General features: G+C 46.8%; 1 protein-coding gene across 2 annotated transcripts in view; it reads right to left on the reverse strand.

Annotated features, from left to right (window-relative positions):
- The window catches only part of LOC128808172 (chromatin remodeling regulator CECR2), a 92,588-nt gene that overhangs the window by 16,795 nt on the left and 52,328 nt on the right, over nt 1–23,465 (reverse strand). The window contains exons 3-8 of one of the 2 annotated variants that reach the window (XM_053979013.1): nt 6,653–6,836; nt 5,817–5,956; nt 5,212–5,316; nt 4,549–4,598; nt 2,090–2,259; nt 1,264–1,341 (exon numbers count right to left, since the gene is read on the reverse strand). In XM_053979013.1, coding sequence (XP_053834988.1) covers nt 1,264–1,341; nt 2,090–2,259; nt 4,549–4,598; nt 5,212–5,316; nt 5,817–5,956; nt 6,653–6,836 — 727 coding nt within the window. Of the gene's footprint in view, nt 1–1,263; nt 1,342–2,089; nt 2,260–4,548; nt 4,599–5,211; nt 5,317–5,816; nt 5,986–6,652; nt 6,837–23,465 lie in introns of those variants that run through there. The other variant, XM_053979014.1, reaches the window with a different exon arrangement.

Raw genomic sequence — 23,465 nt, forward strand, 5'->3', positions numbered from 1 at the left:
ATTCAGGCTCCATGTGTTTCCCACTCCCCTCCTCCTCTGGGATTTCTGCTGCCTGTGAACAAACATGTGTCCCTGTGCTTCCTGCATGGTGGGCTTTGCAGAGAGCAATTCTGGCCCCAAACTGACCATCGCTGGGGTCTTATTTTCCTCTCGGCATGCTTTTATCTGCAGCGTGATGAGAGGTTCTTCCTTCCTTTTATTCATCTGTTTCTAAGTAATTACATGTATTGCATGGGGACCTGTATTTTCTCCTTTGTTTTGGGGGAATCCCTGACTCTAGCTCACATGGCATATTCCCTGCAGGCTAATTTCCCATGGTTTGACAAAACACCAGGTAACTACGTTTCCATTACATCTACAGTGAGAGATCATGCCCCAGCCTGATAGAATTGAGACAATTTTTTCCTCCGAAGCTGATCTGGTGTTCTCTGACCGATTGCTTTGGGTAGCAGTTGCCAGTTCAAAGACCCCCCATCTCCAGGGCCCCGTGTCCCTGCCTGTGCCGGCGTGACTGTTAGGGGCTGTGTGGTGAACTGGATTGGAAAACTGATCTATGTTAAAAATAACCCCGACCAAAGAAAAAGGTTATATTTAACTCCAGTCATTTCCCTGGGTCTGGTTCACTGCACAGACCCTCAAGCAGCAGCAGGGCTGTTTCACTGATGGGGTAGACAGGAGATGAGGGTGAGGAGACACAGAAAGCGCCGTTTGAGCCCACAAGGCTGCAGTTTGATAAGCATTTCTTTAAGTAGCCTAAATTGTGACTTCCATTTCCAGCTGACCCCCTCCTAGCTCAGCTCCATACTGCATCAGTCATTCTCTCCCTCAACGCTATCTACACCCTCATGTGTTTGCAGCCTCACGTTTTCCCCTTGGCTGAATTTCTGTCATTTCCCTTTGTAAGCCGGTTCTTCTAGCCCTCTCATCCTTCTTCAACTTTTCTTTGAACTGCCTCGAATGTGCCAGCACTTTCATTGAAGTGGAATTCCCCAGGCTGAGCGCAGATTTCCATATGCAGCTGCAGCGGGGTCTGCGGCGAGGCCGGTTACCTCTGCGATCCAGAGGGCAGCACCTCCCTGCTCGCCATAGAAACCCCGGGTGTCAGCCTGCCTTTGACGGGCATTACCACCCATCTCTCTTTCAGCACAGGCACTTTCAAGCGACTCCTTCCCACTGAATGGCGATGCTGCGGTTTATTTCTTCCCCCAGGAGGCATCTGCTCTCGCCTCCCTCCGTCGTCCTCCCCCTCGCACCCCCCCTCACCTCCTGCTTGATTGGTTTGATGGGCTGATGGTCAGACATCCACCTGGGAGAAAACTCTGTCCGCTGCAGACGCTTCTCCTGAAACAGGGTTGAGAATTGAGGGAAGGAAAAAGGAAAAAGAGAGTGGAGGAAATTAGGGCACATCGGTGACACTGGCAGGAGAAACTCTGAGGGCTAGAAGTGACCATGAAATCCCTATTAGCTTTACAAGGGTAGCAAACAAGCAAACTGAACTCAATCCAAGAACATCACGCTGACTGCAGAGCCTGTTTTACAAAGCCATCTAGCCGAAGGATCCCTTTCCAGATCTGTCCCACCTGGAAACATTCAGCTGACGGACAACACCCTTCAGAGTTTTGGGGCTCTGACGTACCAGCTCAAAGCAGACTTAGCTAGGACAGCTAAGCAGCCAGTGCCCCTTCAGCAGAGCCAGCAGAGAAACGGCAGTAAAAGTGGAATCACAGGCAGTTTGCATAGAAAAGCCAGGCTGTAAATCGAAGCAGTTCAAAAGCACAGAGATCCCCTGCTAGCAGGAAAGGGCCACAGAACATGGCTGAAGACAGTAACCCCTTCAGCCGCCCTACCTACGCTGCTGTGCAAGAACCACATCATTGAGCATCGACTCCAGCGCCGCCACTGCATGGGGGAGAGTCTTCCCCCCATCCACAAGCTCAACAGCCCCAACATCCATGACACTTGCAGGCTGTAGGTGCAGGGAGCAGCACGGGCTGACAGGCTGCTTGGATTTACTTCTCCTTCACTCAGCAAGCATCCATGCTCTTGGAAGTGGTCAGAGAGAGGTAAACAGGATGTCATGTCTCCTCACCTTCTGTGCAATCATGTTGCAGATCTCCGGCAGGAAATCTTCACTCAAGAGTTTGTAGAGCTGCCTCTCTCTAAGGGAAGTCCTCTCTCTGAAGCTCTCTGTGACCTGCCTCCACTCCTCTTCCGTCTGGCACAGCAACCACCATGTCCCACGGCCAGGCCCTTGGGACCCTTCAAAAACACGAAAGGATGTTATCTCCACAGCAGTTATGACTAACAGCTCCTCTCAATCCCTTCTCTTCTCTCCTCAGGGCTCAGGAAGAGCAAAAGACACTGGCAATGACCACTGATACGGAAAACATTCCATTTGCTATAGACCCAAAGCTCTCCTCATGCACCAGAAGCACTGCTGCCTCTGAGAGTGATGCCAAGATAGAGAGGAAGTATACAGGTGAAGAAATAATGGTGCCACGTGGCAACACACAGGTAGTGTGACATCTCTGCAGCAAGCCCACATTCCAGCTATTGTAGGCTGGAGAAAAGAATACAATTTGGTTTTTTGTAATGGCGGCTGTCAGCCAGAGCAGGATATAGGGAACTGCAAATGTCTGATTTAGTCTGGCAGCAGAATAAAGTAATCAAAAAATAATGTAATTTGAAATAAGCTTTTTTTAAAAAAAAAAAAAAGCACTGCAAACCATTTCTGCAGGGAAACAAATCCTCCTGCTCCCTGCAAATGAAATATTTTGTTTGCAGACACTTGAAAGAGCAGAAGAGGAAGTGAAGGACAAGGTTCATCAGGCTGCCAGATGAGGGGGAAGTTCCAAAAGTTCACATCCCATCCCTGCTCCATCCAGAGTGGGATTGAAGCAGATCACCCACTGCTCTGAAGCATGTCCCAACCACCAAGACACTTTGAGAGCTGTTCCACCTTGTGTGAAACATTTGAATATTAATTGTGAAGGAAGGGCTCCCTTGCATTGTGGTTGGAACACCCACCTGGAAATGGGGAATGTGGTTCCTGCTCCACAAATGTTTACACTGAGCAGGGAAGCCTCATGGGTTGCAACTTGTATGCTTTTGCCCCAGGATGCTCTCTGAGCAGAAAAGTTGTTGCCCTTCTTTTTTTTTTTTCCAGTGGGGAAAGTTTTGGATCAAACACCTTCAGCTGAGGGGTTCTCAGCTCCCTCCAGACTTTTCTAGGGCTAACCACTGGCTCCCGGAAAGAAAGCAATGGTTATCAGCATCACTGGCAGATGTCATGCACCTTCTGACCACATTTTCAAGCAAACTAACAATGAGAAACAAAAAGAAGTAAAAAAGCTGAGCCTGACTCTGGGCCCTTTGTGGATCTGAGCTGCGAGTGGCTCCGACATGCAAGTCAGGTCATCCTAGAAAGGCTGGAAAGCTGCAGGCTCCCTCCAGCACCTGCCCTCTGTCAGTGCCTAGGGTGCAGTGGCAGTGGCACAGAGTTTCAGCTCTGTGAATGCACTGGGGACTGATAACTGAGACAGCAAAGGTCCAGCCATGTGCTGGTTCTGCCGCTCTGGCTACACAAAGCCATCCCTCCTTTGCCCACCTGCAGCAGGGAGCTTACCTGCATCCTGCCCCCAAAGCCTGCATCCTTGTTTCTCATTCCCTTGCCAGCTGCCCACGGACAACTCATTTCAATAGCAAACAGGGCTAAGGCACTGCTTTGTGCCAGCAGAAGATTACTCTGCAGCTGAAGTGACACAATTTGCTGGAAGACAATGATCTGATAAAACCCCCAGCGCCTCGCGCGCATCGCTCCGGCTCTGCCGCCCGGCTCCGGAGAAGCCGGAGTGGCCGCCAGGAAATCTGAAGACAAAGGGCAAATGGAAGGAGGCACGGGAAAGACAATGCCACCCTTGCCTTTTATTGTGAGGCAACAGGCAGGCCGAGTCCCTGGGTTTTGTGGAAGGCAGTGGATACACATGTATGACAAATGAGTCCCAGCTCCCTTGAACTCACTTTCACATCGTGTTGCTAACTCGCTTTTTGCCTCGTTAACCCTTAGCTGGGTACCCCCAAGACATCGTTTACCACTCTCAGCCACCCAATGGCCATGAGGAAGGAAAAGTGAGAGGATCAAAAAGGTTCTTCCTTCCCTATCTTAGCATCACTGACTCCACTCTCTTCCCCATCTGAAAAAACACACTTGCTAACAAGAGGGGTGTGTTGTTACCTTACTCCTGGGAGACTGAGGACCATTCACAGCCTGCTTTTTTAGCTGAGCCCTTGAATTCCAGTGTATCCCAGCAAGTTAGGTTTCTTCATCCCAAACTCAGCCATGACAAAATAGGAAGCCTGCAGGTGCCCAGGCTCCAAAATGCCAGGCACTCTGTAACACAAACCCTTCCTTCCACGTGGCCCCAAGCACCAGCAGAAAGACTCTCCTGAGAAAGGCTGGGCTGTCTCTCAGGCATCTCTCTGGGTTTTGATAATTTAAGAGCCTTATTAGCGAGTGGTATCAACCCTAATACTGCAAAATCTCTTTACCATTTCTTATCTGAGTCTCGTGGATAAGCAAGCTTTCTTCTGCCTTCTCCCTACCAAAAAAGAAAGAGAAGGAGTGATAGGATAAGGATACAATAATAAAGGAGTGATACAATAATCACATCACCGAAATGCAGCTGTTTCTGAGGAGAAGAGTAGGGAACACTGCAATTATCCAGTGCAGAGCAAAACCATGAAAAGAACACTGCAGAACCCACGTTTGATACGTATTTTCGAAGATATATTTATCATAGCTTTGTGAAGTTTTTATAAGTGAAGGGTGGCAAGTACAGGATCTCAGTTCTTAAGGGAAGCATCCCAAAATCTATATGGACTCAAGTGGCCAGGATTCTGGCTTCAAGCCACAAAATAAAAGTATTCTTTATCAGGAGTGAATTCCCTAGCACCACGTGGTGGAACTGCATTTGAAGTGAGGTGGTTGGAAGAGTGATGCCCACTGTTTCACAAACTTCCAGCTCAGTCAGAATTTGCTTTGGAGAGTAATCAAAGCATCCACCAAGTCTGAGCTTGCTTCACTTCTGAATTGCATTGAAATTATGGCTGCATGGTATATACATAGTTATTGGGGGAACCCCAGAAATACATTATACTTCTCTCTGGGAATGCACGTATTTTACGTCTGTTGCAGGAAGTGCCCTTCCATACCTCAGCAAATTTTCCTCCAGTAGTTTTTTCCGCTTTGGAGGTCGCCCTCGTCTCTTGCCCGTTTTCCCAGGAACATTTGGGGTGTTCGTCTGCCCCCCACATCCCCTGAAAAATGGCAAAACCACCATGAAAGCTCTGTCAAGCAAGGGAACCGAGGCTGGCGGGATGGGAGAAGGGCACGGGAATCGGAACAGCTGCTAGGATCCCAACCAAAGGAGGGATTAAATCAGAGCAGCAACAGGACAGGGAGGGGAGAGGAGGGATTCCCACTGGCTGGGAGCCTGATCTGGGAGCCGCCGGCACGGCACGGAACGGTGCAGGGGCAGACAGGCAGGAATGCGGTGGGGCAGGCAGCATCGCTCCCACAGCAGGCTCTGCCGGTGCCACAAAGGCTGCAGGCTGCCCGCGACACAATGCGCGGCGCGGGGCAGCTCCCAGTCTGCTTGGCAACTCCGGTCCCGCCCGCGCTGCCCCTCTCCAGGCCCCGCTCCCCCCGGCACAACAGCAGTCAGGCGGAGCCCCCTCCAGCCGGGCTGGCTGGGCCGTGCCCCCCTCGCCCCTGCACCCAGACACGGGAGGGGGTGTGTGTGTGCGTGGGCCGTTACCTGTCTGGAGCCAGCTCTCCGTTGGTTTTGCCCTGCACCGGGTCCTCCTTGTACATCCGCGTGCCGTAGAAGTACCAGTACAGGGCACCGCTGCTGTCCTCGCCCAGCGGCTCCACGCGGAGGCTGTCGGCGTCCAAGCCCTGCGCCCACCGGGAGCCCCCCGCCAGACGGTGACAAGTTGAAAAGCGGCCACATTGTCACACAAAACAGGATGACACCCCTCCGTAAACACCTCCCTCCCTCCTTCCCTCCCACCATGCCACAGCAGCAGTACAGCTGCTCCTCCCGGCCGAGCTGGGAAAATGTTACTCCAGGGGGAAGATGACGTTCTCTCTCTGTCCAGGGAGGGATTTAGATTGGCATCTCTAATTTGAATGGCCTCTCTCGTTTTAAGATTTCATCTCTGGTGCTCCTGACAGGGAAGGTCTAATTAGTGCTGGCGACAGTCACCAGTCACGCACAGCCCTGAGAAGCTCCCTGCCCCCATCCCCTGCTCTACCCTCCCCCAGCTCCCCCAGTATACTTCATCCCCATCCTTTCATCTCACAACATCCCTCAGCAAGGCAGCAGTCCCTGCTCTCACAGCCCTGCCATTACCATTAAAGCATCTCCAAATTCACTCTTTGCAGAAAGAGTAGCCAATGAAGCCAACTTCCTCAGCCACTCCCATGTTATGAATACACCCACACAGGACAAGGGCCCAAGTTCTGAGCAAGGCAGAGGAGGGCAAAGGGAACTGCTGACCCACTGTGACCCCTTCTCTTCCCAGGGAAGATTCTGATCTGGCCCAGCTTCTGTGGCCACACGGTTTCCCTCATCCCTGCTGCCCAAAGCACCTTGAGGAGGTCGAAGACATCGTCTGCATCGAGGCGGTAGTCACAGAGGCGGTGCAGGATCTCCACCCGCGTGCGCAGGGGCAGCTCCTGGAAAGTGCACTCCCGCAAAGGGTTGGGCTTCCCTTCCTCCAGCTCCCAGCGGTAGTTGATGATGTCCTCCAGGTAGCTGTGAAACGTCTGGGATCTAACCAAGGAAGGAAAAAAATCTCACACACTTACTGTAGTTTGCCATGTCCAGAAACACCCGGTGCACCAAGCAACTGCAACCAACACAATGCAGAGACAGAGAGCACCTGGAGGAAAACTGTCGGCTACGGCTGGGGGCAGCTCTGTCATTCACATTCCCAAAACACGGCAATCTCATTGCAACATCACGGGATGTCATGTTATACACAGCTTTTTATACACACACTGTTATTTCTTTCTAAGCAGAATGAGCCAAACATGGTAGCAACTCATCTTCTTTCTTCCCCAATGGCCTTGTGCTGGCATCAACTGCCACTCTTACCTAAAATGGGGTGCAACAAAATTTATGAGTCTGGTCCCCTTCCAACCCTTCTCATTTGATGTGGAGACCATTTTCTTCAGATTTCCCTTTGCCCTTCACATCTGTCATTGCCAAGCCCTGCTCCTCTCCACTTCAAATAAGTTTTTCATGCCCTGGTTCAGTGAATTGAGACTTTGCATAGCTGATTGCTTCCTCCCCACTTTGCTGCTGTATGCTTCCCATATTCCTGTCATGGTCCCTGGCCTCCTCTCTCTCCATCCCCACAGGTGCTGCCACTTTCTGCCTGTTCCTCCATTGGTGGCTCTGGCAGGACGTCTGCACAGCCCACCTCACACACGTGGCTTGGACGCTGCCACACAACAAGGCTCATCCCCAAGAGGAGTGCTCTTCCCAAAAAGGAGTCAGTACAGAGGACTCCCCGCTCTGTACTCTCTCAGATCATCAAGCTGAACACTTGAGCTCTTCATAAACATTACTATTAAAATGATCTTTCTAATTTTCTAGCTGGGTCAAATTAAGTCCCACTTTCACTGCCAGCAGTTCATCATAAAACCCAAGGAAGCAGATATTTCTTACCCTCATCTAGCACTGAGAGTGAATGTCCCCATATGACATGTTTAAGACCATTGATGGAGCTTAAGGCTAAAAGAACTCCTGTCTATATTTCAATAAGACTTAAGCCTTTACTCTGAATGCTCAAAATTTCAGGGGAAGGAATTTCAGTAAAAGGGGCCATGTCCCTAAATAAAAAAACTTTCTGAAGATCTGTCCATATGACTTGAGTCCTGAGAGTTGCCAGGCTTGCTCAGCCTGCTCGAGTTGTGTACCCTGAGCACAGCAAAAGGCGACCCCCCCATGCCCCAGCCATTCTTGCACACACGGGAAGTCCATATGCCAGCAAGAACACCACTGGGTACACATTCCCACCAGCTCTCAAAAAGGCAGCTCCACTTGATAGGTTTTTGGCACAAGCAGATTACTCTATATGATTAATGGAACAGCGCCAGCACTACAGAATTGCATTTCCCTGAGAAATTGCTAACTTCTACAAAAGCTATTATATTTTAACAAAGAGGTGGAGGAGTGTGATCCAGCTGAAGAAAGATCATTAAAAGTCAACAAGAAGTTACCTATTAGACAGGGGTCTTCACAAATTTGGTAAAGACCAGTCTTCTTTGCAAGGATCATGACTGGACAGTGACTGTGAGAATGAAGGAACAGATGCCTCAAACCATGTCCACCTGGCAGCATTTCCCTTCCTCCTTGAGTAGAGAGAAGTACAGATCACCCTGCAGATCACTCCTCACCAGCCTGCTTCTTTCTGATGTCAAATGCAAGCTGACCTCCCAGAGATATCTGCTCTCACCACACCACTGTTACCAGCCCTCTGGTTGTATTTAACAACAGATGCTTGAGTGTACCTGGACCTAGAGCCCTCTGCAACCTGGAGTTTGCTCCATCTACATGACACAAGCAAAGCATCAGTGTTCCCAAGTATTGTTGTTTCACTAATATCAGCAATCAGACAAATGTAACTTGGAACAGCCCCCTGTGCTGACAAAGTTCAGTCACAAAGGGAGGACTGACATTTTATGAAATGCCTCAGAACTGCCTCAAGTAGTAATTTCAGGGTGAAAACTACAGCAAACATCCTTTTTTAAAGTGAGATATTCAGTACACCTACCTGAAGTAGCTGTGCATTCCTCCATTGTCTTTTTCAAATACACCAAGACCTAACTTCCAGAAAGGACTTAGATTTGGGAAAGGGGGCAATAATAGATTCACTTTACAGACTTTTTAAGAGTGGTATCTGAACAATAATGTATCGTAAATGTCAGATATTTACAGAAGCCATGAAAGAAAGAAAAGAAAGAAAGAAAGAAAAGAAAGAAAGAAAAGAAAGAAAAGAAAGAAAGAAAGAAAGAAAGAAAGAAAGAAAGAAAGAAAGAAAGAAAGAAAGAAAGAAAGAAAGAAAAGAAAGAAAAGAAAGAAAAGAGAGGCACCTTTGATTGTCTACCCAGAACAGAAATTGTGACTAGAACACCTTTTCCTGAAAGCAGTAAAGCATCACTTGTATTTGGATGCTTAGTCCAGAATCAGAAGGCAAATGATTGAAAGCTCTCAGACAGCATTCGAGTTTCAGCCCCAGAAGTTCAGTTCTTCAACTCTGCCAGAGCTCAAGGCAGAAGATTATTTCATCAAATCTGATACAGAGGTTCTAGCTATTTCCAATAAAATGGACTGAAAAAGCAGTTTCCCTAGGATCCCGAATAACTAGTGGATGAAAAGGATTGACAGGAAGAAACTACAAAAATAAAAGGGTTCTATCTACTCCTATTTTTTTTCTACCTAAAAAAATGCAGGCATGGATCAGACAGATACTTTTACCACTTGCATGAGTTCACTTATCTTGCTCTATCACTTTGGCTGCTCTCAAAGAAAACTGATCCAGGAAGCTGTTTAATTCCAGAAGATCATTTGAAATCTTTGCCTATGTAACTCTCCTTCCCCCTAGGGATTGGCTCTGTTGATTTAAGCAATTTGGTTTTAGTTTGACTTTCACATAAGTGGCTAACACTAGAAATTTCCGCTGTCCACCTGGTGTTCAGTGCATTACAAGCTCTGTTCTTAAGAGTACTTTTGAGTTCCTACCCCCATCAATTTTCAAAGACAGCTACTGTGCATTTGTCGCTTTAAATAAGGATAGAAATAAGAACCAGAGATGGGAAACAGATGTCTCAAGGCATTCCCAATCACTCTCAATCTTGCCCAATTTATATTTTCCCTCTTAATAGGAACCGACCCCTTTCCTCCAGACAAATGTATGGTGCTCATCTTCACTCTGTCTGCCACACCTACAGTTAGTTTCATTTATCCCATCTCTTATACCCAAGAATCAGAGAGCCTGGATCCAGGAATGGAATTACCTGGATACAGTCCATTAAATACCCTTCTTTCAAGCTCAGCAGTAGGACACCAATACACTTGAAAGTCCTACAGAGTCTCTGCTGCAGCTGAGAACCTCCAAAAATTCTTTTGTCAGTGGGAAGAAGGCAGGAAGGAAATCACTGAGCTGAGGTATGAGAAGAGATGTATCTCCTCTCCAGAGGATCTCAGCATCACTGAGATGTGCAAAAACACTCAGCAAGTGGAGGCAGTGTTAGGTCAGTCATGTCCTTTTCTACACAAACTGGAGCATTCCCAAGGAGGTTGAAGTGGTACGTGGGCACATTCTGTCTCAGGGCATGTATCCAAAGGAAGACCAACCCTCTTCCGAAAGTAAATTGGGAGCCTTAGTAACAATGTAAAAGAAAAGTGTGAGACCACGGCCACGACTCTCACCACCTCTCAGCCACTTCCTGATGTATAGCACAGGCAGCTTCCACACAGCTCAGTAACCACGGAAAAGTACTATGGAAACCAGCTATAACAGATCAGAAAAGGTACCTCGAAGAACTCTGCAACTCTAAAACTTCTCCCATGCCAACTTGACTAGCACCATTAATATCTCATAAAACTGAGAAAAACTTTCACTCACTTGTCAAAACATCCCTTGCTTTGCAGTTGCCCCCCAATGTGCAAAGCAATTTGGATAGCTGCAGTGGGGCAGTGGTGGTTTGGTACATGCATATCTATGTGGTGCATCCCACATGGATGCAGATGATTTTTCAAGAGCCCAGTCTTATCCCAGGCTACACTCTGAAACCACAGGGTTGTTGTCAGAGGTCCCTATCTTTTGTTGCAAAGATTAGAAAGGAGGTCGAAGCTGAATTGCAACTGTGGTTGAAAGTTTTAATCGTATGTTGCATTTACAAAGAGAAATCTGGGGCACAGGGAAGGACATGACCTAGCACATCTGTGTCAAAGGGGAGGAACAGCATCAGACAATCCACAAGAGTACCACCGAGGCTGCAGCTCAAGTTGCCTGTGATCTTTAGTAGCAGCTGCAAAAAAATCAGGGCATAAAGAAGATGGAGCAAGTTGAGGGAGGGGCTCCTCTCCACCATGGGTATCAGCGCCCAGAGCAGCCAGAGAAATGATCCACCCCTGACAGCTCAGCGCCGCAGCCCGGCCATCTGCTGCCCGGCTGCCTCCCAAAGAGGGAGGTTTGTGCTTCACGAGAGGGGAGCTGAGGACTCCTCCCCCTGCCTGGCGATCCCAGTGTTTTCCCTGCTCAAAGGAGAGGCACCCTTCCCATCGCCCGGGCTTTTAACGCGTGGGGTCATGCTCTGCTGTCAGAAAAAAGAAGCTTGGCCACTGCCCTCCTCACCGTGCCCGGCTTCCTAGAGGGGCTCCTTTGGAGAACTCAGGAACAGAGGGTGACAATTTCACAGAGCTGACGGGATAGATAGAAAAATTTGGTTGGAGCTTCTGGTGTGCACGCTTGGCAGGGAACAGCTGCACCTAGAGACCCCAGCCCCACAGGGACCCTGTAGGAACAAACTCAATGTGAAATTCCTTCTGAGCAAATTGGGGCTGGAATTATGTGTACAGACACACAATGCTTGTTTTTTTTAAATCCTCATGCCCAAAGGAAGCGGAGTCACTTGTGCTTTTAGTTTTAAAGACTCCAAAGTAAATCAAATCTTGGCTGGAAAACTGTAAACAAAATCAAGCCAAACAAACAAAAGCTAAACCAAACACTGATTCAGTAAGAGAGTCCCCGTGTCAATCTGTGCTTCCTGCAGGCAGCATGCCATGGCCCAAGTGTGGAATTACTGTCACAGCACATTGCCCTATCTGGTCTACTGCTGCCAATTTTTTACAAGCCCTCCCCCCCCCCCCCACATCTCTAAAAAAAACCCTAAAACCCACCCCTCACAAAATCTCTGGTCCTGTGGGAGGCAAATATTGGATTAAAGGAAACATTAGGGTAAGGAGTTGAAATATCGGAGACAAAAATTTACCAACGATGTTTGGACACTGCTGGCACACACAAATAAGCCTTCTGAAAGTTTAGATGCCAAATAATTGCCTGGACCCACTGGCTAGAATATCTATCATGTTGACAGTGTTTTAATTCTCTTGTTTCATTTAATTTACAAAATGCAATGGAAGAGTAAATACTGGCATGCTCTTGAGCTAAAACTGCTGGGAAAAAGGCAAGGCTGACCTGCATCTAATCCCAGACAGTATATTGTTCTTGAGATTAACACCAAGAACCCTGACAAAACCAGAGGATGACAGAGAGCAGGAACAACAACAGACCTCTTCCAACTCCTGTCCAAGAGCTGTATGTGGGAGGAACATGGAAAACAAGACTGGGAGAGCTCAGCCTTTCTACCAAAGATCATTTAAACATAAATGTAATTAGTCTTGAAGTTCCTATTACAGAGTTAGCCACTAAGGAAAATAATAGAGGTGATACTTCTGTCCAGTTAAGGCTTTAAAAGCTGGAAAAGACTCTAATTCAGACACTGAGTACAAGTGTGTATTTTAGGAATTTCTCAGTGCTAAATGAAAAAAAGATTTCTTGGGCATCTAATTCACAGCACACAAGAGAACTGGCTTTGGCTCTGTGATCTCCCTAGTTAAAAAAACAACAACAACAACAAAAATCTAGGTCTTACCAGAACAGACGTTTTTTAATGGAATTAATTTTATGGACTGAAGATATTTCACCTTATGGGCTGGCACTTTTAAGTTCTGAATTGGCAAAAAGGCACCAGCTTGGTGTTGGGAGTCACTCAGGTGTTAATGAGAGCATTAACTGACAGATGGCATTCAAGATATTTCTCGCCTCTCCAATGAAGACAGCTCCTTTGCTACAGCAGAGATCAGGAAAGCTTAATTCTTAACAAGCATACAATGCCTTGGCACAAAGGCAAGCCCTCTGGAAGGTAATGGGAAGGATTCAGGGTTTGCTGGGATGACCTCAGTCAAACATCATTAACAGGGTCAGGAGAAGCAAAGCCTATTTCAGAAGGAAAAAAATAATGTAAGGGCCCCCATGATCAATCTATCGTGGCTTGTCAGAAAGAGAAAGCTTAGGTTGACCTTAGAAGCAATATGAGTTACTACTACCAGCCTGACCTTGAGCTCTCATGTAACAATGGAGACCTTTTTTCTACTGTATTAATGAGCTTTCTTATCTGAGGTGGGGGAGGAAGCTTTATGGACCAGCTTGTACTTCACCTTCAATTTATCCTACTGAGAACCTAAGTCAGGTACGATGCAGGGGGAAGGAGATACTACCCCATCCTCCAGAGGGAGAAAAGGGTTGGAGAGGATTCCTTCCAGGCCCTGTGTGTGCAGCTGGCTCAGGAGGTGTGCAAGCCAACAGGGAGCACATATTGCTCAGACCATGGGCCAACTTGTCATCAGGGTGACCAAACTGCCTGAGGCCCAAGGGCAGCGAGCACCCTGAAGGGTCTCAGTGTCTCTCCACAGAACATTCCCTGCAGCAGAGCAAAATGACCAAGAAGCTGGAGATCCAGGAGTTGTGACCTTGGGCTTTAACAGCCAAATTTAGCAGTGCCACAAGCTGCACCACTGATGGGGACAGACTTCAAAAATTCCAGCCAAGGACAGTCTAGAGAGAGCAGTAACTCCACACCAAACTTGTGACAGACCTGAGCAAGGTCCAACAAGGCAGAGCTCTGGTGATGAAGGAAACAAACACCCAGACACATCCTGCTTTTCAGTGCCTGTTTTGAATCATGCCTGGAGAAAACCTGCTGTAGTGGCTGTGAACAGGAGTACAGCTGACATTAATGGACCCTGAATGAGATCACAAAGTGGAGGGGGGGGGGAGGGAAATTCAAATTGCATTGATCAGACCTCTAGAGTGAAGTTTCTCCTCCCGGAGTTGTAAAGACAGCAGAGATTGCTGGAGCACAAGATCATCACAAGGCATGTACAGGTCTGCCTTTTGTCCTTCATGGCAAGCTAGAACTAGTTTTTTGAATGCAGACATTGCCCAAACCTCAGTAACTCTGTGGCTTACCTGTGTGGCTACCAGGTAAGGGAAGAGAAAGACGTCTGAAGAGCTAAGCAGGTGGATGGCACTGGGCTCTCCACACAAGGACATTTGTCTTCACCATTGCTGAACGTGAGAATACAATCTTTCTACATTAGAACCACTGTTTTGTTTCAAAACAGAAGATTACCTAGTTAGCAAATGTTAAGTAGCAGCAGCTCTTCCCCAAAACAATCTGGCCTAACTCCAGGATTTGGCAGTCTGAAACGTGAGCAACTGGAGGCTCCCACATCCATGAAAGATACACCCGTGTCTTCTACAAAAGTAAAGGACAGCAGAGTAATTTCAGCACCCTAGCAATGCCTGTTCCTTGCTCCTCATGTATCCATCCCATAACTCACTTCCAGAACTCAAATGTGGCAGAGACCAGAGACCACCTCGAGAATATGCTGAAGCAATGCTTAGAGAAGACATCAGGGATCTGGACCTTTCCTCCAACATGGTAACACTAAGCTAGGACAGGAGGTTCACCAGCAGAAGGGCACCACAATCCTGCTCAAGAAATCCAATTTACATGGTTGGATTTAATTTACATGGTGGACTTCCCATCTGAACTCAGCGTTTGTCTTTAGGAGAGGGGAAAAAGTCATCTGTGAAAACCCATGGCTGTCAGCAGGTGTAAGAACACCCCTACTCCTTGTCTTCCTCCATCTTCCATGCAATCAAAGCCAGGGAAGCTGGAAGGGGAGCTGGCAGACATGCTGCATCCCACAGAGAAGCAGAATAGGAGCAGCTCTGGAGCGAGGCAGTGTCTCTGGGGAGGCAGGGAGAATGGAGAGCTGATGTGGGCTGTCTGCTCTAATAAGGGATCACACCACAGGAGCATGTGTTGGCTTGACAGAAGCAAGTGCAGCCACTTAACCTGGGTATGACAGCCGAAGCGGGAGTGTTGCTTTGCTCCCCCCAAAATAAGGGGGGTATGAAGGAAGAGAGGGGAAGGCACGAGGTCACCACAGCTGCCCACCCTTCAGGAACATTCCAGGTCTGCTTGTCCAGATTTCTCACCCCAGCCACAGCCTGAGCAATCATGGAAGTTCCCAGGGTTCCTTAGCATTACTAGCCCACTCTCAGCAAGTCTCAAACTAGATGGAGATGCCCTTTTACCTCCCCTGAACTGGTATGTGCTGCCTCCCACCCCTTTTCCCTCACCCGAAGGACAGCAATTCCACTCCTCCTGAGGAGGAGCTGAAGCCATCTCACACACCAGTGTGGCAAAAGGGCACGCTCTGATCTTCCCCAGCTGCCTGTGGCCCATGCTTCTCCAGTGATTTAGCTTTTATCTAGCAACAACCCTATGAGTGACACAGCTGGCGGGGGTGCCTTGTTTGTTATTTTGCTGAGGAAAGGCAGAAAAGCAGCAGAGATATCAGCACAGATACAGCACTGTCCTGCACTGGTCTCTTCTGGAAAGGCTCTTTCCTTAGGCTGGCAAATGCCAGGGACAGGCAGGAGTGCTGAGATAAGTGTCTATTTGATCTTTTTTCCCCCATTCACCCTGGGTTTTTCACTGCTTTATGTTCACAAAACGCCAAGGCAGCTAATCAGTGCTCTGTGACCCCTGTTAATTGGGCTGTGTGAGAGAAAGGCAGCACTGGCAGGAGAAATCACACATACCTGTTACTTTGAACTGTCCTGTCATATTCTGTCTCTCTGCTTGCAGGAGCTCCAAGCACCCTTCTGTGAGCCAGGGCTGCTCTGTTTTCATCACCATCCCCAGGATCAGCAGGAGGGGCCACAAGTGGTTCGTGTTGTGGCCCTGCCTCTAACACCTCAAAGTAGAGGGAGGCAACAAAAAGGCATATTGCTGTTTCTCCTTCCGTGTGAGAAGGTGAAAGTAATTTTAGGTGAAGGAAACACAACCTGAAGGCACTGATGGCCCTTCTTTCACCTGTGCCCAGCTGCTCCTCACTGCCCTTATCTGCCTTGCTGTTTTCCCCCTCACCCTCCCCACCACAATTCGAGGAAGGAGGGAGCAGATGCCCAGCATCCATTTCCCCTTCCCAAGGGACCAGCAGCCTACGTGGCCAAGTGAGCCAGGGAAAGAAAGCGATTGGTGTGAAGATGTGAAACATTGGAGGGAAAAGGGGTTGGATTTGCCAAGCCTGGTGGATTATGCAGTTCTTGGAGGATGAGGAAGACACATATTGCTAACTAGATGCATGCTGGGTGCAGGGGCCTGCATATGTTTTTTAGGTAGGAGCAAGGACTGCTTCAGTGTTTTTGTTGCTTGATTAGGGAAAGGAAGAAATAGGAATATGGTATCAATGAAACCAGAGCAGCCAGAAACATCCCAAACAACACTTGAAGGTACATGGTACCACAGGAAGAGAAAATCCTGGGGGAAAAGGGGATAAGCAGGAGGATACATACACTGCCCAGACAGATTCAGGGAATATTAACAGGACTAAAATAAAATTTATTTGTCTTTCAAGGGTAGCTCAACCCTTCCTTTAAACTCAATGAGTCTCTGCACAATCTCTATCAAGGGATAACTTGTGCTCTCACTACATGCAGGGTTTTGGACAGAGAAGCAGGAACTCTACCCCACACTAGTGATGCTGCAATTTGAGTGAAAACCAATAATGACAAATCAATGAGTTGGATAAGTGGATTAAAAGAGGGTGAAAAGAATTCTGCTAAAAGATCCTGAAACACCACTATGTTGAACAAACTGTATTGCTATACATCTTTGTGAAAACATGAATTAATGTAGCATTAGATGAACAGAAAGGATGATTTACCTTGAATGCATAGAAAGAACAAACAATTCGAGACAGATTTAAAAACTGTCTTGCCCCTTAATTACATCTACGTAAATACAGTAAATTAAGAGCGATGATGCTATTTTCCATGTGCATTGTTGTTTTTGGCTCAGGGTGACCGTGTTCACACCAAAGGTGTGTTTAAACACACCTGCCCAGCTTTGCTGACACACTAACCCCACAGATACTCTGTACTTCACAGTTTATTCCATTTTACCTTTAGGGCACTACCCTGAAGTCAAAGGGTGCAGTAACAAATCAGGTGCATTCAGTGTGATATACAGCCCCTGAAAGCAGCAAGGGTAGCTTTAAACTCCAAGAGGAAAACAGCTCTGTAATCAGTCACTGACATGCATTTTCAACCATCATGTTGAAACTTGCACTACAGCTCCAGCACGGAGGAAGGCTTGAAAATAGAGACCTCAGTTCCTTGAGATATGGCTAAAATGGTACAATACTGTGCATCTGGAAATATACAGGAACTTCCAGAAAACTCCTGGGGAGAAAGTTGGTCAGACATCCTGCCTGTCTGAATGGGAAAAAAACTCCGATGTCTGTCAAGAAGTAAGAGGTTTCTGCTTCTTTGGTGGGGGTAGCACTGAACAGTTCATCAACTAAAGAAGAGACAAGCTGAGTGTCCCCAGAAGGGTCAGCTACTCTTTTCCTGCCTTGAGGAACCTGTTGAGCCAAGTGAGCCCAAGAAAGAGGCAATGTCAGTTATGAAAGCTTTCCCCAGCAAGGGAAGCACAGCAGGTACTAGAACAGGGTGGTTCTAGTTCTGATGCCATCACATTTTACATCTGAGATGCAAAGGACCGAGGGAAGAAGTTAATCTCACACCATCACCTATGATAAATTAACAATGGAACTGAAAATGCCTATTACACATAAAAAGCTTTGCTGTCAAGCTGTGATTCTACAAGAACACACAAGGGAGATATCTAAGGGTAGGCCATCTCCTGCCATGTGATGACATTGATCTTGGCTGGGAAAATGGCTTTCATTAAGCAATGAATTCCCTGGCATGCTAGTGAATAGGCTTGGAGAGCTGAGCAGAGCTGGAGCCCAACAATTCCCTATCCAACGAGATCTATCACCACAGCTAGACTGGGAATATGAATTTTTCCCTCAGAGCATGTTCAGAACAAGAGACGAGAATCTCCCAAGACCCTGAGGTACAGAAAACCCTGTCATGTTCAAAATCAGAAAGTGAGTGACAGAGGCCAGTGGCCAAGCTAGAATGGCAGGAGGCAGAAGAGAGCTCCTGAGTCTCAGAGCCAACAGGAGGCTGTGTGCTAAAGGCACAAGATAAACACTGGTACTAAAGGATGGGAAGATAATGGCAAAGAGATGTTTTCATGATAGGTTCTGATGTCGATGGTACTGGTGCACAAGACAGAGGTGCAGAGTAAGACTGAAGGAACAATGCTCTGACCTGTGGAGCACAGCTGGTGCCCTGGTGAAGCTTAAGATCACCAAGAGAAGATTAAGCCATGCTGATGCCAAACTGGAGATTTTACAGGCACATCAGCAGGCTGGATGACAGCAACAGAGTTAACATTATCAGTAAATTATGCCACTTTTTGGATACGACACAAAACCAAAGAACCTGGGTTCTCCAGAGAGCAGTACAATAAATCCAAGACTTCAGTTCCTAGGGTCGGTTTTAGAGCTCAAGAAGAAATTCCCGGGCCTGAATACAAAACCACTTGACCTGGACATTTCTGCAAACAATTTAGCAAAGGCAAGATACCTTTCTCCCAAACAGATAGATTGGAAGCCAGATTTTTGTCAGCCTTGTAAAAGAAGTCAAAGGCAGGAGGGTCCCCTGGCAGCGTGACATGCTGACTCTGAAAGGCCCTGGTCAGCAGGTGAATGTCCTCCAGTCCCCACAGGGATGGATGCCTCCCAGCACCCCTCAGGAATTCGAAGTGCTGCATTCTTTTCCCATTTCTTCCCCAAGGCTTATCAGACACTGAGGATGGGAATCACTCATAGGCACAACGATCACACAGCCAGGACAGTTTGAAGCCCGGGGGCTTCTGCATTGCTTCTGTGTCAAGTACCTTCGGCTTTGAATAACAAAGGGCAATCTCTTGAAGGATCAAAATGGAAAACAAAAAGAGCCAGTGTTAGAACTATTAACTAACCCAAAAACTAGTTACAGGTAGTTGGATAGAAAAAGAAAAGGGAGCAAGAGAGATCTGAGTGCTCAAAAAGGAATGAACAAGTTCCTTTGGGGAAGATGGCTGGGGAGGATTTGGGTAGCACTGCTGGGGGGGTGAGAGGCCGGGCAAGATGCAGGCTGCTTCGAGGGGCTCTGCTGAGGGACACTTGGGTTCCTGCACGATGGGTACACAGCCAGCACATACTGCTCTGACATGGAAAAGTGCAGGGAGGGATGCTGATGGCCACACAGACAAATGAAGGGTGAGAACGGCTGCTGCACTCCCTCTTTTGCTGCATGCTGCTTCACGTGCGCGCCTTTGACTTTTAAAGCATGGATGTTTTTGTTCCTTGTTCAGTGTCCTGTTCCGTGTGACTTCAACAACCAACCACACAAGGTGTGCCCCAACAAGAAGCCACTCTGGACATGATGAAATGAAGATTGAATCAAGCCACAGTACGCTCTGTCTCAGGAGGGATGATCACAGTCTTCTGGATGGTCCAGAATAAACGAATGGACCTACGGGCCAAATTTCACCTTGTGATTGAACAGCAAGGGCTTTGGTTTTTCTGCAATGATAATTCACTTCTCCCATCAATGACCTTCACCTGCATCTAGCCAGGCTTCAATATGTACTTGCCAATTTTAATCCACATTCTTTCTTTCTACTGCTGTTATTTGATTCTTTTTGAGAAGCTCCTTGGGGGCTGGAGCTGATTAACTTACAAAAGACCCAAATACATCTCCTATATTCTGAAGGAGCAAATAGGAATGGGGCTTACCGTGCTCCACATTGAGACTGGAAGAGGATCATTACTTACTATTCATTCCTGGATCCTTGAAGAACAACTGAAGCCAGCTTAATGCTGCATTGTTCATTCCTAGTGCCCATCAAGAGAAAGCATGCTCCCAATTCATTGCCACAAGGAAAGACAACAGTATTGCTGTGCCATAAGCACTTCTGATTGTTTGGGGACTGCAGAAAGGACCTTAGGGTATTACAGTGATGATGAGCACTGTGGGGAAGAAGCTGGAGTTATTGTCTTGATGATGATGGGGAAATAGGACACATGCCTGTATTACAGCACAAATCCATATGAAACAAGCCCTTATGTGCCTTACTGCTCATAGAAAAATACACTTAATGTCAGAGAAAAGAGTCCCCCGTGAGGCACAAAATACCTAACATGGGATTGCCTTGAAGCAAATAAGCTTAGCAAATTCATCTCTTAGAACCAGCCCCACACATTATATGTTTCTGGAGAGTGTGGATAAACCCAAGATTTTACAGATAAACCGGTCCTAAAGAAGTCCCTTTGGGACTTGTTTCAGAACAGGTCTTTCATCTTCTTTTTTCTAATGTTTAAAACACTATATTTGTTGAGCCAGAAAGAAACTGAGGAAGGCTGGAAGGTAAAATGGGAGAAAAAGTAAAAGCATAGGTGACTTAGAGACTGACATAACACACCACATCATCACAGTGGCCTAGCAGCTGGCCAGCAGCTATTCCAGCTGTTCATCAAGCCCACTGAAGCAAAAAGGCTCCAAAAAAAGTACTTCAGATCTTCTCCAGTATTCACCCTTGGACTAAACATTGGTTTCTGAACTTGGATGAGGTGCTGGGGAGTGGTCTGTGAAACCAACTGTGCTGGAGCAAAAATCCTGCACCAGTGTTTTGGAGCATCACTGCAAGCCTCAAAAGTGAGGGCAAAGGTTTCACATCGGGCAAACTTCCATACCCCATCTGTCTCTCTACCCCATCCTTTGCCTTCTTCCTTGAAAGGAGAAGACATTTTCACTTGCTTTCTCAGTTTCTTTTCTCATTATTGCTTTCTTCCTCCTCTCCAGAGTAGTTGGTTTGCAACATCAAGAAGTTATAAATACAGCTGTTCCTTTCATATTTCATGCTCTGACACTGGCATGATGACATCACTGCAGTCTCCAAGACCCTTTGCTGACTGTTCCCTGTTCCTCCTTTGAAGTTTAGCCACCTATTCCTCCCTGTCACTGTTTTGCATAACTCCCTCTCCCCAGCAATCCAATCTGTTTGTCTCTCATCCATCTGCCCTGACAATAACAGCACAGCTTTTCCTCTTTCTCTTTCACTGTTTTCAGTCCTTTTTTCTCCACCACATCCATGGAATAGCAGTTCCAGAACATGCTACCAACTTTTCTTCAAATTCTTCTTTAAAGATTCATTTTATCCATCTGAGAATCAAAGACATTTACTTAGCTTTAGTTATATTTCAACTCTATAATTTTATTCCACTGTGCTTCTCATTAATCTCTGAATGACCGTGTTATTTTACTGCTGTAATCTCATCCTTCCTTTGCCAACACCTGCCAGCTGCTTCATTTTCACTTTTTACCCTTTAAAAGGCTCACCTTGCATGGCTTGGCTATTACTATAATAAATATTAAAATTAGATTCAAGATGAGCAATGCAGCCACTTCATCTCCCTTGCCCCCTCACGGTATCTCCTGTGCTGACGATACCGGGTTGATTCCAGAGGCCATCCACCAATATCCATGATGTATGCAAGGCAGCACTTGCTAAAAGTCAGACTGTAAATAATGCTGATCTTGTTGATATTCACTTGGCATTCATGAATATGACTCTGAGTTAGTGAGGTGCTTTCTGTGGCCAGGCCATGGAAGCAGTTGTTATAACCAAGGTCACAGGCACAACTGCAAGAGCCGGCTGCTGAAACTCTTTCCAAAGGTGGTGGGCACCAGGTCTGCTGTGACTGAGCTTAGGCTGGCTGCCCCAGAGGTTATGGCATGGACTGAAGGGGTGAATTCATTCAGCTCAGTCTTAGTGCCTTGGCTTAGCTCTTTCCACAGCCTAGTTCACATGGGATCCATGAGACTGAAATCTCAGCACTGGTTTGCCAGCTATTCCTGTGACCTGCCACTTTATCCCCCAGACCAGACTGACAAACAGCAGTTCTGGAAGGACACAGCTCATGTAGGCACAAGCACAAGGATGATTTCAAGATGTTAAGCATTTTACTGAGGTCTCTTTTACCAAAATATGAGACCTGGGGTAACCCCCAAAGCACCTATAAGGACACAGTCGGCACTGAATAAAGGACAAGGTTGGACAAAACTGACAAAGCAGAAGGAAGAAGCAAAATACCCAGAGCTACTAAACACAGTCCTCAGAAACAGGTATTACTCCTCAGTAGGTTAGAAAATTTCAGATTATCTCTCTCTTTCTGATGAAAGCTCAAATAAGTGATTACAATACGCAGAGCAGACACAGTGTCCTTGACTGGCAACTCAGCAAGTAGGAAATACAGCTCTCAGATGCCATACTGGGAGTGTTTCTCAATGCCACCACTAAGGACAGGACAGAAATGATTTAAACAATTGTGAGGAAGAGGAGTTAAGGAATATCCTCTTATTATCCTTATAAGAACAAACCAAGTGCAAACTACAAGCCAAAGACTCCAAGAATCGTTTAGGGATCCCATAAGAGCTTAAGGTGGGTGCAAAACCAATGATCCCCTTGGGAAGAAAAGAATTACAATGCATTAGGGAAGAAATAACAAGAAAAAAACAATAACCAAGCAAATCCCCTCTGGTGGCACAGAAGTCAAAAAGAGAGTTTTCAGCTATACTGATGGACCAATCCCCCAAGGTGTAAAAAAAGAAAATAATCTCATGGGGCATAGGGAGGAAAAAAAAGGCATGAGATATTGTTTTTCTTCCTCCTCACATTCTGGTCTTTGTGTGTGTTGAAAAATAAAACATAAGAAAAAGCAGCAAAGATGTTTTTTGAGACAAGGTAGCAGCATACAAAATTCCTCCCAATAAGAAACACAATAAAGTTACTAAAACTTTTTATGCCATCACATTAGAAAAACAGCAGAAGTGCAATAACAGAACATTGAAGAATGAGTTTCACCCAAAGAAAAGCTGAACAGCAGGAGCTTTTCTGGAATATTTTAGTTGAGTGTACACATCCATGTCACACCATCACTTCTTACTTAAAAACAGCTGCAGAAGGCTCCTGCTGCGGCCGCTGCCGTTAGCTGAAGCTCTGATCTTCCTGTCTTCATACAAGTCATCAAGCCACATTTCCTGCTGGAATTAAAGTGGCAGCCCCTAGGGACTATGCAGCTACCCAATTTATATCAGAGAGAATCTGAAGCAAGCACCAGGGTTTTTTCCAACTGCTTAATTTTTATTTAGTTTTTTGCAACCCTCCACATTCTAATAAAAGTTTTTCTGGGCATTTGCCTTTTGAAGCAATGAAAAGAAAACACAGACATTTTAAGACCTGTGCAAAAAAGCTGGGAGCAGGAAAAATCTGTGGCCAATCTCACTGGCATCAAACCAAAGCATGCCTTAGGTACCTATTGCACCCTTAGTAGTTACATACAGATGGTACA

This window comes from Vidua macroura, chromosome 5, assembly GCF_024509145.1.
Source record: "Vidua macroura isolate BioBank_ID:100142 chromosome 5, ASM2450914v1, whole genome shotgun sequence".
NCBI classification, from domain to species: domain Eukaryota; kingdom Metazoa; phylum Chordata; class Aves; order Passeriformes; family Viduidae; genus Vidua; species Vidua macroura.